Raw genomic sequence first — 12,263 nt, 5'->3', positions numbered from 1 at the left:
TTATTCACCTCACCTCACAAGCTGCTTGACTATTATTAAACTGTTTGGTCAAGAGTTCAATCCACTGAAGCATTGTGGGCTAAAAAAGAAAAAGAAATTACTTAAGGTATTAAGAAATAACTGACAAATTATATAAATGACACAAAAATTTACAAAGTATAACACATACCTTTTCTTTTGAATGAATAAATGTCTCTAGGACAAAGGAAGTGCTTAACTATAAGGAAAAATAAAATTAAGCAAAAAAAGATTTAATTATTTTAAAATAGTCAATTCTGAAGAATATCTAAGGCTATATATATGTACATATGTATATATATTACCTTTGCTGTCATTAAAGACACAGCTTTAGGATCTGGTAATGTACTGGGAATACAACTACACAACTGCCACATAAACCTAGAATTTGAAAATATTAGGTTAAAATTCTTACAGAATAAGATTTTTTTAAAAAATAAAAATCTATCTTTAAATCTACCAAACTTACCCAAAATATGTATGTTCAAAAATGTTTTTGTCTTGAAGAAACTGCATGTTATCATGCCAAATCCACTGGAAAAAAAAAATTTTAACACTAGACAACAGAAAGCTTTTGTTTCATTACATTTTGCCAATATTTTTATTAGACAAAGGCTTGCTCTAAAAGAACAAAAGACAAAAAAAAACCACATGCACTTAAAATTCCATTAGCTTTTTCCCAGGTATGTGGAATATGAAAATATTTACTAAACATGATCCAATTTATCATTCCTTTTCTGGCTACCTCAGCAATCATGTTTTTTTAAAAAAAATGTATTTATGAAGATTTTAAAGAATTCTGAACTCCCATCTGTCTGAAGAGCAAATGCATAATGAATAAAAACTGTTACACTGACAACATACATGAAAATTATGTTTGATTGATATTCTGCTAAGAATAGGTTTTAAGAGATTTATGTTTAAAAACTGGCAAAATAAATTTTATTCAGGTTTGCAGGCCTAAATGAGAGATGATTTCCTTGTTTACTCTCTAAAAACAAGGAAGAATGATCATCTCTGAATATGTCCTATAGAAGTGCTTTGCTGACTTCAGTTTTTGTGTCCTCTCTCTGAATACCCTAAACATGCTCTAAGTCATTTTAAGTTCTATAAAATTATTTTTATCTGGAATAAATTTATGTTCTGATTATGGATATTTACTATCTTTATCCCCCTGAAGATTTAAAACCACCTCTACTTGCCTCCCCAGCCTACTACTCTACACCAGAACCAGGTCTTATAATCATGAATTAGGGCTCCTGCTCCACATTTGGTATCTGGAAAATCACAGGTCTGATCTGGCCTGCTTCAGAGTTCTTGGTCCTCTAGCATTTCTAGGCATATAGCTTTCTGTGTAGCTCCAAACACACACTCATCTGTCATAATTTTTGTCCCCCCTTTATCTCACAAGACCTTAACTCTTGGCCACTATTATCAGTTTTGAACCTGAAGTCTGGTAGACCTGTGGTTTCTAGCAGACTCAGTGCTTTTAATTCTACTCCATTTCAGTCCTACAGAAACATTCATCTTGTTTTCTGATAGTCCTTTTTACACTCTATGTGGAGCCACCTGTGCATGTCTAAGTGTAAGAATACTATATTACACTGGTGAGAACATTTCTAGATATTTTATGCATATCAACCAACTTCATCTTGGGCCACTTTTATTAAACATTACAGCCACAGAGGTTTATCTTTCAGCTTCTAAAACATGCCAATGAGCTCCATCCTTCCTCAGGGGATTTGTACATAATGTTCTCTTTGACTGGAGTACTCCTTACATGATTAACTCCTCAGTAACTTTCAAGTCTCAGTTTAACTTAAGTTAATCTGAAACATTTCTAGATCACCTTCCCCAGCAATCCCAATCAACTGGTTATCCTTTCTGATCACTCTATTTGTTTTCCTTTCTGATCACTCAACTAGTTATCCTTTCTGATCATTTCATTTGTTTTATCCAGAACAGTCATAACAATTCATAATGCTTGTTTAATAATATATTTTAAGGTTCTAAGATTTTCTATTCTCCCTTTTGGGAACATCTGCTACCAGCTATATTTTAACTGTCCAAATGTAAAGAACTAGATTCTAGTTAATATCTAAAAATCTATATTAAGTATCACAGTATTACTCTATTTTAAAAATTTTTAGTAAAATATATATGCAAACATTTTGAATTAGTAAGCCAAAACAATAATAGGTAAAAAATGTTTGGTTTATGTTTACAACCAAGAATATTCTAATGTAGTTCAGTTTGTTTTTCTTGTTACAGCAGAGAAAAAGTCTAGGATTCTTTCTTTTTTTTTTTGGCTGCACCCATGACACAGCAGCGATCCAAGCTGCTGCAGTGACAACACCAGATCCTTAAGCCACTGTGCCACAGGAAAACTCCTAGGATTCTCTTTTGTCATAACACAGATTAGTGGTTCTCAAAGAATGGTTTAGAGAGCTGTGGGGGGTGGGGTGGGGGGAGAGGTTTCCCTGTGAACATTTTAGGGTGTCTCTAAGGTCTAAACAATGTTCTTAGTAATAATACAATGCCATCTGCCTTTTTTTAAAAAAGACTCATTCTCTCCTCAGTGTACAATGGAGTTTTCTAGAGGTTTAATGAAAAGTAAGTTCACAAGAGACCAAATGCAGAGGCTGTTATGAGACTCTAGTTGTCTTACACTAAAGAAGGTATTAGATTTGCAAAACTAAAACAGGGCCATTTTCTCACTGAATTATTTTGTGAAAAATATTTTTCACTACAAAACATTATTTATATTAGCATATCATGGGTTTATTTATTTATTGTCTTTTAGGGCCACACCGGTGGCATATGGAGGTTCCAGACTAGGGGTTGAATCGGAGGTATAGCCACTAGCCTACGCCAGAGCCACAGCAATGCCAGATCCAAGCCGTTTCTGTGACCTACACAACAGTTTATGGCAATGTCACATCCTTAACCCACTGAGTGAGGCCAGGGATCGAACCTGCGTCCTCATGGATAATCAGTCAGATTTGTTTCTGCTGACCCACCATGGGAACTCCCATTTTTGTTATTTTTAAATAAATTAAAACAAATTTTGAAAATTTGTTTTAATTTCTAATATGGCAAATAAGGATACATATAACCACATTAAAACTAACAGTTAAAAATACTCTTAGAGTTCCCTCATGGCTCAGTGGGTTAAGAAGCCAGCCTGGTCACTGCTGTGGCTTTGGTTACACCTGTTGTTCTGATTTCATCACTGACCAGGAACTTCCACATGCTGTGGGTGTGGCCAAAAAACTCCCCAAACAAAAAACCAAAACAAGCCTGCAAACCAAAAATTTCTTAAAGGTTCTCAGTAATTTTTAAGACTACAAATAAGTCCTAAGAACAGGAAGTTTAAGAACGATGTATGTAGATAAACAATATACAGTTGACCCTTGAACAAGAGGGATTTAGGGTTGCCAAGATCTAGCCCAGTCAAAAATCTATAGATAACTTTTGACTCTCCAAACCTTCAGTATTGATAGCTTACCGTTAACTGGAAGCCTTACCGATAACATAAACAGTTGATTAATACATATTCTGGGAGTTCCTGTTGTGGCACAGTGGGTTAAGAACCTGACACAGTGTCTGTGAGGATGCGGATTTGATCCCTGGCCTTGATCAGTGGGCTAAGGATCCGGGGTTGCTGCAAGCTGCAGGGCAGGTTACAGACGTCACTGTGGCATGGGCTGGCAGCTGCAGCTCTGATTCAACCACTAGCCCAGGAACTTCCATATGCCAAAGGGGTGACCATAAAAAGAAAAGAAAAGAAAAAAAACCAAAAACCTCCCTGACATATTCTTTATGTGTATGTGTTACATGCTGTATTCTCATAATAAAATATCCTAGAGAGAAGACAATGTTTCAAAAAGCTTAAGAGAATATACATTTATATTACTGTATTATATTTATACTGTAAATTTATGTCATCTGTTTACAAGATGAGTCATTTTCATCAATAGTCTTATACAAAACCTTGTAGATATTATAGGTAGTACTAACACTAGATATCAAAAATAAGAAGATAACATGTAAAAGAAATCTGTATTTAACTAGACACTGTATTTACTGAAGGAAAAAAATTCACATAAGTGGACCCTGTAGTTCAAGCCCATGTTGTTCAAATGTCAACTGTATATCATTAAAATTTTATTTAAAATTTCATTTTATTTCGCAAGTGGGCTATCATTAAATACTGTTGTGTCCTTATTTAGAACATGGTCTAGATTTGTTTGAAAACCCTGAGGACATGAAGTCCTGCACATGATGATGATTATAATTTTGGTTATGATAGCAGTTGAAATAAATTTTTGTATAAATAGGTGAGTTTAATAGCTTGAAATCTAGTGAAGCATCTAATTTTGCTGGTAAGTCCAATTCGATGGTTTGAAAGAAGATAATATTCTTGGATTTTATTAGTAAATTATAGGAAGTCGAGATACTATTAAGAGTGCTCGGGGAGTTCCCGTTGTGGGTGCAGTGGTTAACGAATCCGACTAGGAACCATGAGGTTGCGGGTTCGGTCCCTGCCCTTGCTCAGTGGGTTAACGATCCGGCGTTGCCGTGAGCTGTGGTGTAGGTTGCAGATGCGGCTCGGATCCCGAGTTGCTGTGGCTCTGGCATAGGCTGGCAGCTACAGCTCCAATTAGATCCCTAGCCTGGGAAACTCCATATGCCGCGGGAGCGGCCCAAGAAATGGCAAAAAAAAGACAAAAAAAAAAGAGTGCTCGGGAATCAGGGAGGGGGAAAAAATGTGTTTGGAGAACAAAATCCCCTGTTTTAAAACTTGACTGTAACAATGGAAATGTCAATCAGTTAGTGAAAGCTGAACTGTCAAGATGAAAGAGTATGTTTTTATTAGATTATACATTTCTGGAGGTTTACTTTCTGCAGTTTTGGCTGACTGTTTACGACATACAGGTTGCGAATATTTTTTTTATAGATCTTAAAACATTAAAGTAACAGTATCACTTACTACATCATGGAAAAAAAAAAAAAGCCCCATTACTACAAATGAGATGTAAGTTTAAAATATATAATAGATGTTTTAAATGCATTTATAACATTGTATACTTGTAATATGAAGCATAAGAAAAGGAATACTTGGAATCCTACCTAGTCCAAGAAGAACTATCACAACCATAAAAGTTACGTTCTTACCTTATTTTTCTTCATCGTTACTAATAGTTGTTTTCCACTATCTTTAATCTCATTTACTTTATATTTCACTTGTCATATGTCAGTATTACCAAGACTATTTGTAAATACTGTTAAGTTCTACCTTGGATTATAGATAAATTATCTTTAAGCATACGTTTATATTACAGTACTAATGCTTGCATAAATACTTAACATGCTTTTAAATTGTTGCTAAAGTTAAATTAAATTATACCTCTAGTAACTCCGATGAAACATCAAATTTGTACTCTTTGCCATTTTCTTCCTCTGGTTCCATGCGTTTGTAAAACAGCATATAAGCACTATGTGTCTTTAAGAGGCAAAAAAAAGTATATTTTCATTTTTGACACAGTATAGACATAAAAGTAGACTACATGGAAGTAGAAAACAACGTAACATTATATATGAAAGAAATGGTTACCTTTTCAAAGGAGAAATCCATAAATTTATCTGTAACAGAGTCATAGGTCTTGGTCTGTTTTAAAAAAAAAAAAGTTTTTCATTCTTTAAGAAATGACTACCCTCAGCTATATTTATATATAAAATATTTCATTGACAGTTATTTTATACTTTATACTAGCTTTGTAAATAGTCCTCAAATAGCATAATATTCATAGAAACACTTGATACAAGTTTTTGGCTAGGGGTATATACTTAAAAACAAAGATTCAGAATATTTTTAAGGCACTTTACTATCAAATATATACAGCTTAATAAAACTGACTAGCAATCCAAAAAAATACCTTTTAAAAGAAGAGTTTTGAAAAGCTTACTTGTCGCTTTTCTTTTCTTTTTTTTGAGGAAATATCCTAGGAATAACATCTAGAGGTGCAATAGGTTTAGTTATTTACGGCTTTAATGTTAACTCATTATTATTCACATTATTTCCTTCTTCTACCAGTTTCCCAAGGCAGCATTTTGTCTACTTCTCACTTTCTATTCAGAATAACACAGAAGAGCACCAAAGAGCAGGAAGAAATCCGTTTCATTAAAATCCAGAATGTGAACAGTTATTTAACAACAAACATGGCTATTAAAAGGAAAAATAGGAGTTCCTGTCATGGCACAGAGGAAACGAATCCGATTAGGAACCACGAGGTTGAGGGTTCAATGGGTTGAGGATCCCGCATTGCTGTGGCTGTGGTGTAGGCCAGCAGCTACAGCTCCGATTCCACCCCTAGGCTGGGAACCTCCATATGCTGCAGGTGTGGTCCTAGAAAGAAAAGATTAAAAAAAAAAAAAAAGAGTAAAAGGAAAAATAACTTTATCTGGGCTTCTCAGTGAAATAGAAATGACTTTCTAATACTTGACTAGTGAGAATCAACAGGGTATTTTTAAAGTTTTCAGAAAACTGGTACTAGAGTAAACTGCATAACAAGAAGTGTAATTATACTCCAACCTGTCTTTTCATATCTCTTAACTGCTAATTATCTTAACAGATATTCTTTTTCTTTCTTTGAATTGTGTTTTGTTTTTTTTTTTTTTTCAGGGCCATACCTATGGTATATGGAAGTTCCCAGGCTAGGAGTTGAATTGGAGTTACAGCTGCCGGCCACAGGAACTTGGGATCTGAGCCATGTCTTTGACCTACACCACAGCTCACGGCAACAGCAGATCCTTAACCCACTAAGCTGGGCCAGGAATCGAACCCATGTCCTCATGGATACTAGCTGGGTTCATTACCACTGAGCCACAATGGGAACTACATGAGTTAAATTTTATTTGAGGCACAATGAGGATGTAAGTCTGGGAGGCAGCATCTCAAGTAAACCTGAGAAAACTGCTCCTTAGGTAATCTTTTTCTATCCCGCCACTAGTAATAACCAGGTTTCTACTGCTGGTATAAAGAGGAGTTCCCTAGTGGTTTAGCAGTTAATTATGTGGTGTTGCTGCTACTGTGGTGCAGGTTTGATCCCTGGCCCAGGAACTTCCACATACCCTGGCCACAAAAAGTAAATAATTAAATTAAAAAATAAAAAGGACTAAAGAAACAATCTTTAATGTTCTGCTTAAGCCAACTTTCTTGTCAAACACTTTTCAAAGACTTTAATTTTTTTTTTTTTTTTTTTTGACATTTAAGGGCCACACCAACAGCATATGGAGGTTCTCAGGCTAGGAGTCCCATCAGAGCTGTAGCTGCTGGCCTACGTCACAGCCACAGCCATGGCAGATCTGAGCAGAGTCTGCACTGAGCCAGGCCAGGGATTGAACCTGCAACCTCACGGTTCCTAGTTGGATTCGTTGACCACTGAGCCACAACGGGAACTCCTGCTTATCTCTCCTAAATGTAACAGTTTGGGGGTTCCTGTTGTGGCTCAGTGGAAATGAATACAACTAGTATCCATGAGGATGCAGGTTTGATCCCTGGCCTCACTAAGTGGGTTAAGGATCCAGCCTTGAAGGAGCTGTGGTGTGGGTCACAGATTCGCCTTGGATCCTGCATTGCTGTGGCTATGGCATAGGCCGGCAACTGTAGATCCAATTCAACCTCTAACCTTGGAATTTCCATGTGCTGCAGGTGTGGCCTTTAAAAGAAAGCAAAACTTAAAAAAAAAAAATTTAATAGTTTGCGTCTAATAGTCCCAAACTCCTAGTCCATCCCACTCCCTCCCCCTTCCTCTTGGCAATCACAAGTCCGTTCTCTCTATCTGTGAGTCTGTTTCTGTTCTGTAGATAGGTTCATTTGTTCCGTATTTTAGATTCCACATGTAAGTGATATCACATGGTATTGTCTTTCTCTGACTTATTTCACTTAGTATGAGAATCTCTAGTTCCATCCATGTTGTTGCATCAAAGACTTTTCATACTAAGTTCTTAAAGAGTAATTTCTTTCTGCTCTGTTCCCAAAGCATTTAAGTAAATAGTTTATTCAATCATAATGTCTCGTGTTAATGTAATTCAATTCCTCTACTACAATTCTTCAATTTGAAATCTTAACCTTCTTAATCAGACTTTTTTAATCAGTTGAAAAACAGTAATTAAAAAAAAAGATTTCCCAGTGTCTGGTTTCATTCCAAACATACTAAACTACACAAACAATAAATAACAATTGAATAAATTTTAGATTTAATCACAGAAATTAAAAGAAAGTTAAGTGACTCTGTTATTGGTTTTATGATATTGCAAAGTACTTGGAAAGCCTTGAACCATTTATAATTTTTGAGTAAAACTTACTGTCATCTCTCCACCAAAACATTCAGAAGCAAGCTGAGCAGAGTCAAAAGGTTTTACCTCAGCATCGTTAAAAAGATACCTAAAGCAGAGCATACAGTATTGGTCAAGCACATTTGTAGTGAATATGTCTGTATTTTGCCTATTCTTTAAATATTTAGGTTATATTCTATTATAAATATTAATCAAACATTAAATAGGGTAAATTCTAACTAAGCTTTACCAGAAAGAGGAACATAATTTTGCTTTGTCACAATGACCTTAAAATATGACAGATATATCTATAACCTAGGAGTAACAAGAGTTCATAAAAGGAATAGAAAGTTTGCATAAATATAGTATGACAGAAAACATTAATAAAATTAGAGAACTTACAAAGGTATTATTTCAAAATATAGAAATATATTCAAAAAACAAAAAAGGTAAAAGATACCATGGATATGATGGCTTAAAGAGAAATAGTTGAAAGAAAAATATTCTGCTAACTGCAGATCAATTTACCAATGTACTCTTATTTGAAGCAGTATCTCCAAAATTTAGAACAATGCTTAGCATGGCAATAGTCTCTAAACATGAGACTTTACTCAGCAACACCAGAAGATCAAAAACCAGCTATCAGGAGTTCCTGTCGTGGCTCAGTGGTTAACGAATCCGACTAGGAACCATGACGACCAGGTTCAATCCCTGGCCTTGCTCAGTGGGTTAAGGATCTGGTGCTGCTGTGAGCTGAGGTGTAGGTTGCAGACTCGGCTCAGATGCCTCATTGCTGTGGCTCTGGAGTAGGCCGGTGGCTACAGCTCTGACTCGACCCCTAGCCTGGGAACCTCCATATGCTGTGGGTGTGGCCCTAAAAGACAAAAAAACCAAAAAACCCCAAAAACCAACAACCAAAACCAAAAAACAAAAACCAGCTATCAAAGATTGACTAAATGACTTCCAACCAGTACCTTGGTAAGAGATGATAAAAAGAATGTATGTGTCAGGGAGAAAACGTAAAGTAAAGGGAATGGAGTATGTAGGTAATTTTAACTGGAATACATAAAGACTTTTTGGCCACTCTATAGAAGGCATTCAGTAAACAGTACTTGAGTAAGTGAACACAGGTAGGTAAGATTTGGAAAGTGTAATATTATCTATGAATCAAAAGTTGTGTGCACCTCATTTTTCTCAGGTGAGCATTTATCAAATTCTCAAAAGAGGAGTTCCCATCATGGCGCAGTGGAAATGAATCTAACTAGGAACCATGAGGTTGTGGGTTCAATCCCTGGCCTCGATCAGTGGGTTAAGGATTCGGCGTTGCCATGAGCTGTGGTGTAGGTCACAGATGCGGCTTGGATCCCAGGTTGCTGTGGCTCTGGCGTAGGCCGGCGGCTACAGCTCCGATTTGATGCCCTAGCCTGAGAACCTTCAAGTGCCACAGGTGCGGCCCCCCCAAAAAAAGACAAAAAAGACAAAAAAAAATCTCAAAAGAATCTGGAGATCTATAAAGTTAAAGCACAAGAGACTGAACTTGTATTTTGAAAGCTGCCTTCATTTAAATACGCTCTGTGCCTCTTTCTCAAATTTAGAGAAAATGTTTGGAAAACTAAAATTAGAAAGCATATCTCAAGAACTACTGTAAGTTTGTACTTTAGAAACAGAAAAAACAATTTTTAAAACCCCAAGAATAAAATACTTGAAACTCACCATTTATTGTTTTTATAAGCATGAGGATTGACTATATCTCTAATGAAGCTGTAATAGTGCCCACCATCTGCTGTTCCTGTGTGAACGGTCACTCCTATCAAGTCATATTCATAGCTCTCTGTGTCTTTTGAATGATCACTGACTTCCTTAAAACCTGAAATTATTTACATAAAAGAATGGCAATAATTTTGAAAATGCACACAATGACATCTTAGAATCACTCTATATACTATATTTTATGCATAAAAATAGGCATGGGATACTTTATATATTCAAATAGGCACATTAACAACTCTACTTCAGTAGTCATTGTCCATTCATAGTCTAGAATTTTAAGAACATTTACATAAATCATTAGAAAAACAACCATCTTTTAGTGTGTATTATCTCAATGTAATAGGTAAATATAAAATATGTTGTTTGTTTAATCTGGCTATTCTTTTTGAAATAAACTTGAATGAAGCCTTTTGTACTATCCTTATTAGCAGACAAACAAAAAATATGAAAGGCATTAGTGTATTAATACCTGTTAATCTCATCTTAAAGAAAATGGAGCACTGCACTGATAGCATGCTTCCAACTGTTTATCTGTTAACAGAAATATTCTGGATTGGGAGCTTTATGTGGACAGAAACAAAATCAACAAAATATATACTTCCCACCAAAGGATTATTACGATCTGTATTCCCACCAACACATAGAAAGGAAAGATATAAACAGAAGCAAATAAGTGAGAGCATATTCAATTAGTCTGAGTGCATAGTCTAACCTGAAAACTGAAGGGACAAATAGATGATAAGGAGGAAATGGAGGATTGCCAAAGCAGTGGCTGAGGAGTTTCTTTATACTAGGATCTGACTCTGTGGCTTAATAAATTTACTTGTGGCTTAATTCCTTTATCTTGGAATATGCTTTTGCTACTTCCACAAATTCAGTCCCCATGAAAAATACTATCACTTCTCTCCAACCCTACAAAAACTCTATCACTTCTCTCCAACCCTACAAAAACTCTATCACTTCTCTCCAACCCTACAAGACAGATACCACATTGTCTTGGTATGATTTTACAAGTTGTTTTAAAAAGTAGGATGTATATATATAATGTCCACTTCTTAACTTTGTTTATATATTCAAACTTACCTCTTCTGGCTCCTTTCGTGCAACTTCTAAAGATACTTAAATTCTAACTTTAAAATTCTCTCCTTTGACCCTGTATATCCCTTCATAGCTACAGTCACCATCTTCTCTCTTTAAAGAGTGTATTTTTCTCTTGAAAGAGTAGCCTACACTCATTGTTTACACCTTTCATCTCCCATATAGTGAGAGAAAAACATTTATTGGATTCTCATTAAGTGCCAAGTTTATTATTTTTTTCTTTTGGGGGCCACACCTACGGCGTACAGAGGTACATAGACTAGGGGTCAAATTGGAGCTGTAACTGCCGACCTATGCCACAGCCACAGCAACGGGGGATCTGAGCCTCGTCTGCGACCTACACCACAGCTCATGGCAGCGACGGATTCTTAACCCATTGAGTGAGGCCAGGGATTGAACCTGCATCCTCATGGATACTAGTCAGGTTCATTACCGCTGAGCCACAATGGGAACTCCAGTATAAAGATTAAAATATGGTTCTCTATCCTAAATCTTATAATGTGGAGGCTCTTCAAATCTTAAAAACTTAAATTAGCACAACTTTCTATGCAAGCAAACAAACGAACAAAACCCCAAAAAACTGTTAGGACCTTTGCTATGTAAAATGAAACTTCTCTGGCTAAAGAATGGGATAGGTAAGAGCTGGACCTGTTCTGCTTTCTTCTCTCCTCTCAACCATTTCCATTTCTCACCATGGTCCTTGTGGCATGTACACAAATGTATGAAAAAAATCACTAGGTCTTAAGGAAGTAACAGCAATTTGAGGGTAACTAATTATGAACCAAGTGCCATTTTATTATTATTTTTATGGCCACATCCACAGCATATGGAAGTTCCTGGATCAGGGACTGAATATGAGCCACAGATGCGGCAATGCCAGATCCTTTAACCCGTGCTTCGGGCTGGGGACTGAACCTGCATCTCTGCAGTGACCGGAGCTGCTGCTGTTGGAGTCTTAACCTGCTGTGTCACGGCAGGAACTCCTCAAGTGCCATTTTAAACTTATTGCATTATGCCTTCCTATTCCAACACCCAAA

General features: G+C 36.1%; 1 protein-coding gene across 5 annotated transcripts in view; it reads right to left on the bottom strand.

Moving 5' to 3' along the window:
- The window catches only part of USP34 (ubiquitin specific peptidase 34), a 256,844-nt gene that overhangs the window by 50,518 nt on the left and 194,063 nt on the right, over nucleotides 1-12,263 (bottom strand). For all 5 annotated transcript variants that reach the window (XM_047781997.1, XM_047782001.1, XM_047781996.1 and 2 more), the window contains 8 exons: nucleotides 10,072-10,225; nucleotides 8,389-8,467; nucleotides 5,636-5,689; nucleotides 5,429-5,524; nucleotides 488-552; nucleotides 324-399; nucleotides 170-217; nucleotides 14-79 (listed from right to left, as the gene is read on the bottom strand). In XM_047781997.1, coding sequence (XP_047637953.1) covers nucleotides 14-79; nucleotides 170-217; nucleotides 324-399; nucleotides 488-552; nucleotides 5,429-5,524; nucleotides 5,636-5,689; nucleotides 8,389-8,467; nucleotides 10,072-10,225 — 638 coding nt within the window. The remainder of the gene's footprint in view (nucleotides 1-13; nucleotides 80-169; nucleotides 218-323; nucleotides 400-487; nucleotides 553-5,428; nucleotides 5,525-5,635; nucleotides 5,690-8,388; nucleotides 8,468-10,071; nucleotides 10,226-12,263) is intronic.

The sequence above is a fragment of the Phacochoerus africanus genome, chromosome 5, assembly GCF_016906955.1.
Source record: "Phacochoerus africanus isolate WHEZ1 chromosome 5, ROS_Pafr_v1, whole genome shotgun sequence".
Taxonomy (NCBI): Eukaryota; Metazoa; Chordata; class Mammalia; order Artiodactyla; family Suidae; genus Phacochoerus; species Phacochoerus africanus.
The sequence above is the reverse complement of the archived record's forward strand: the minus strand, read 5'-3'. Positions and strand labels throughout refer to the sequence as shown.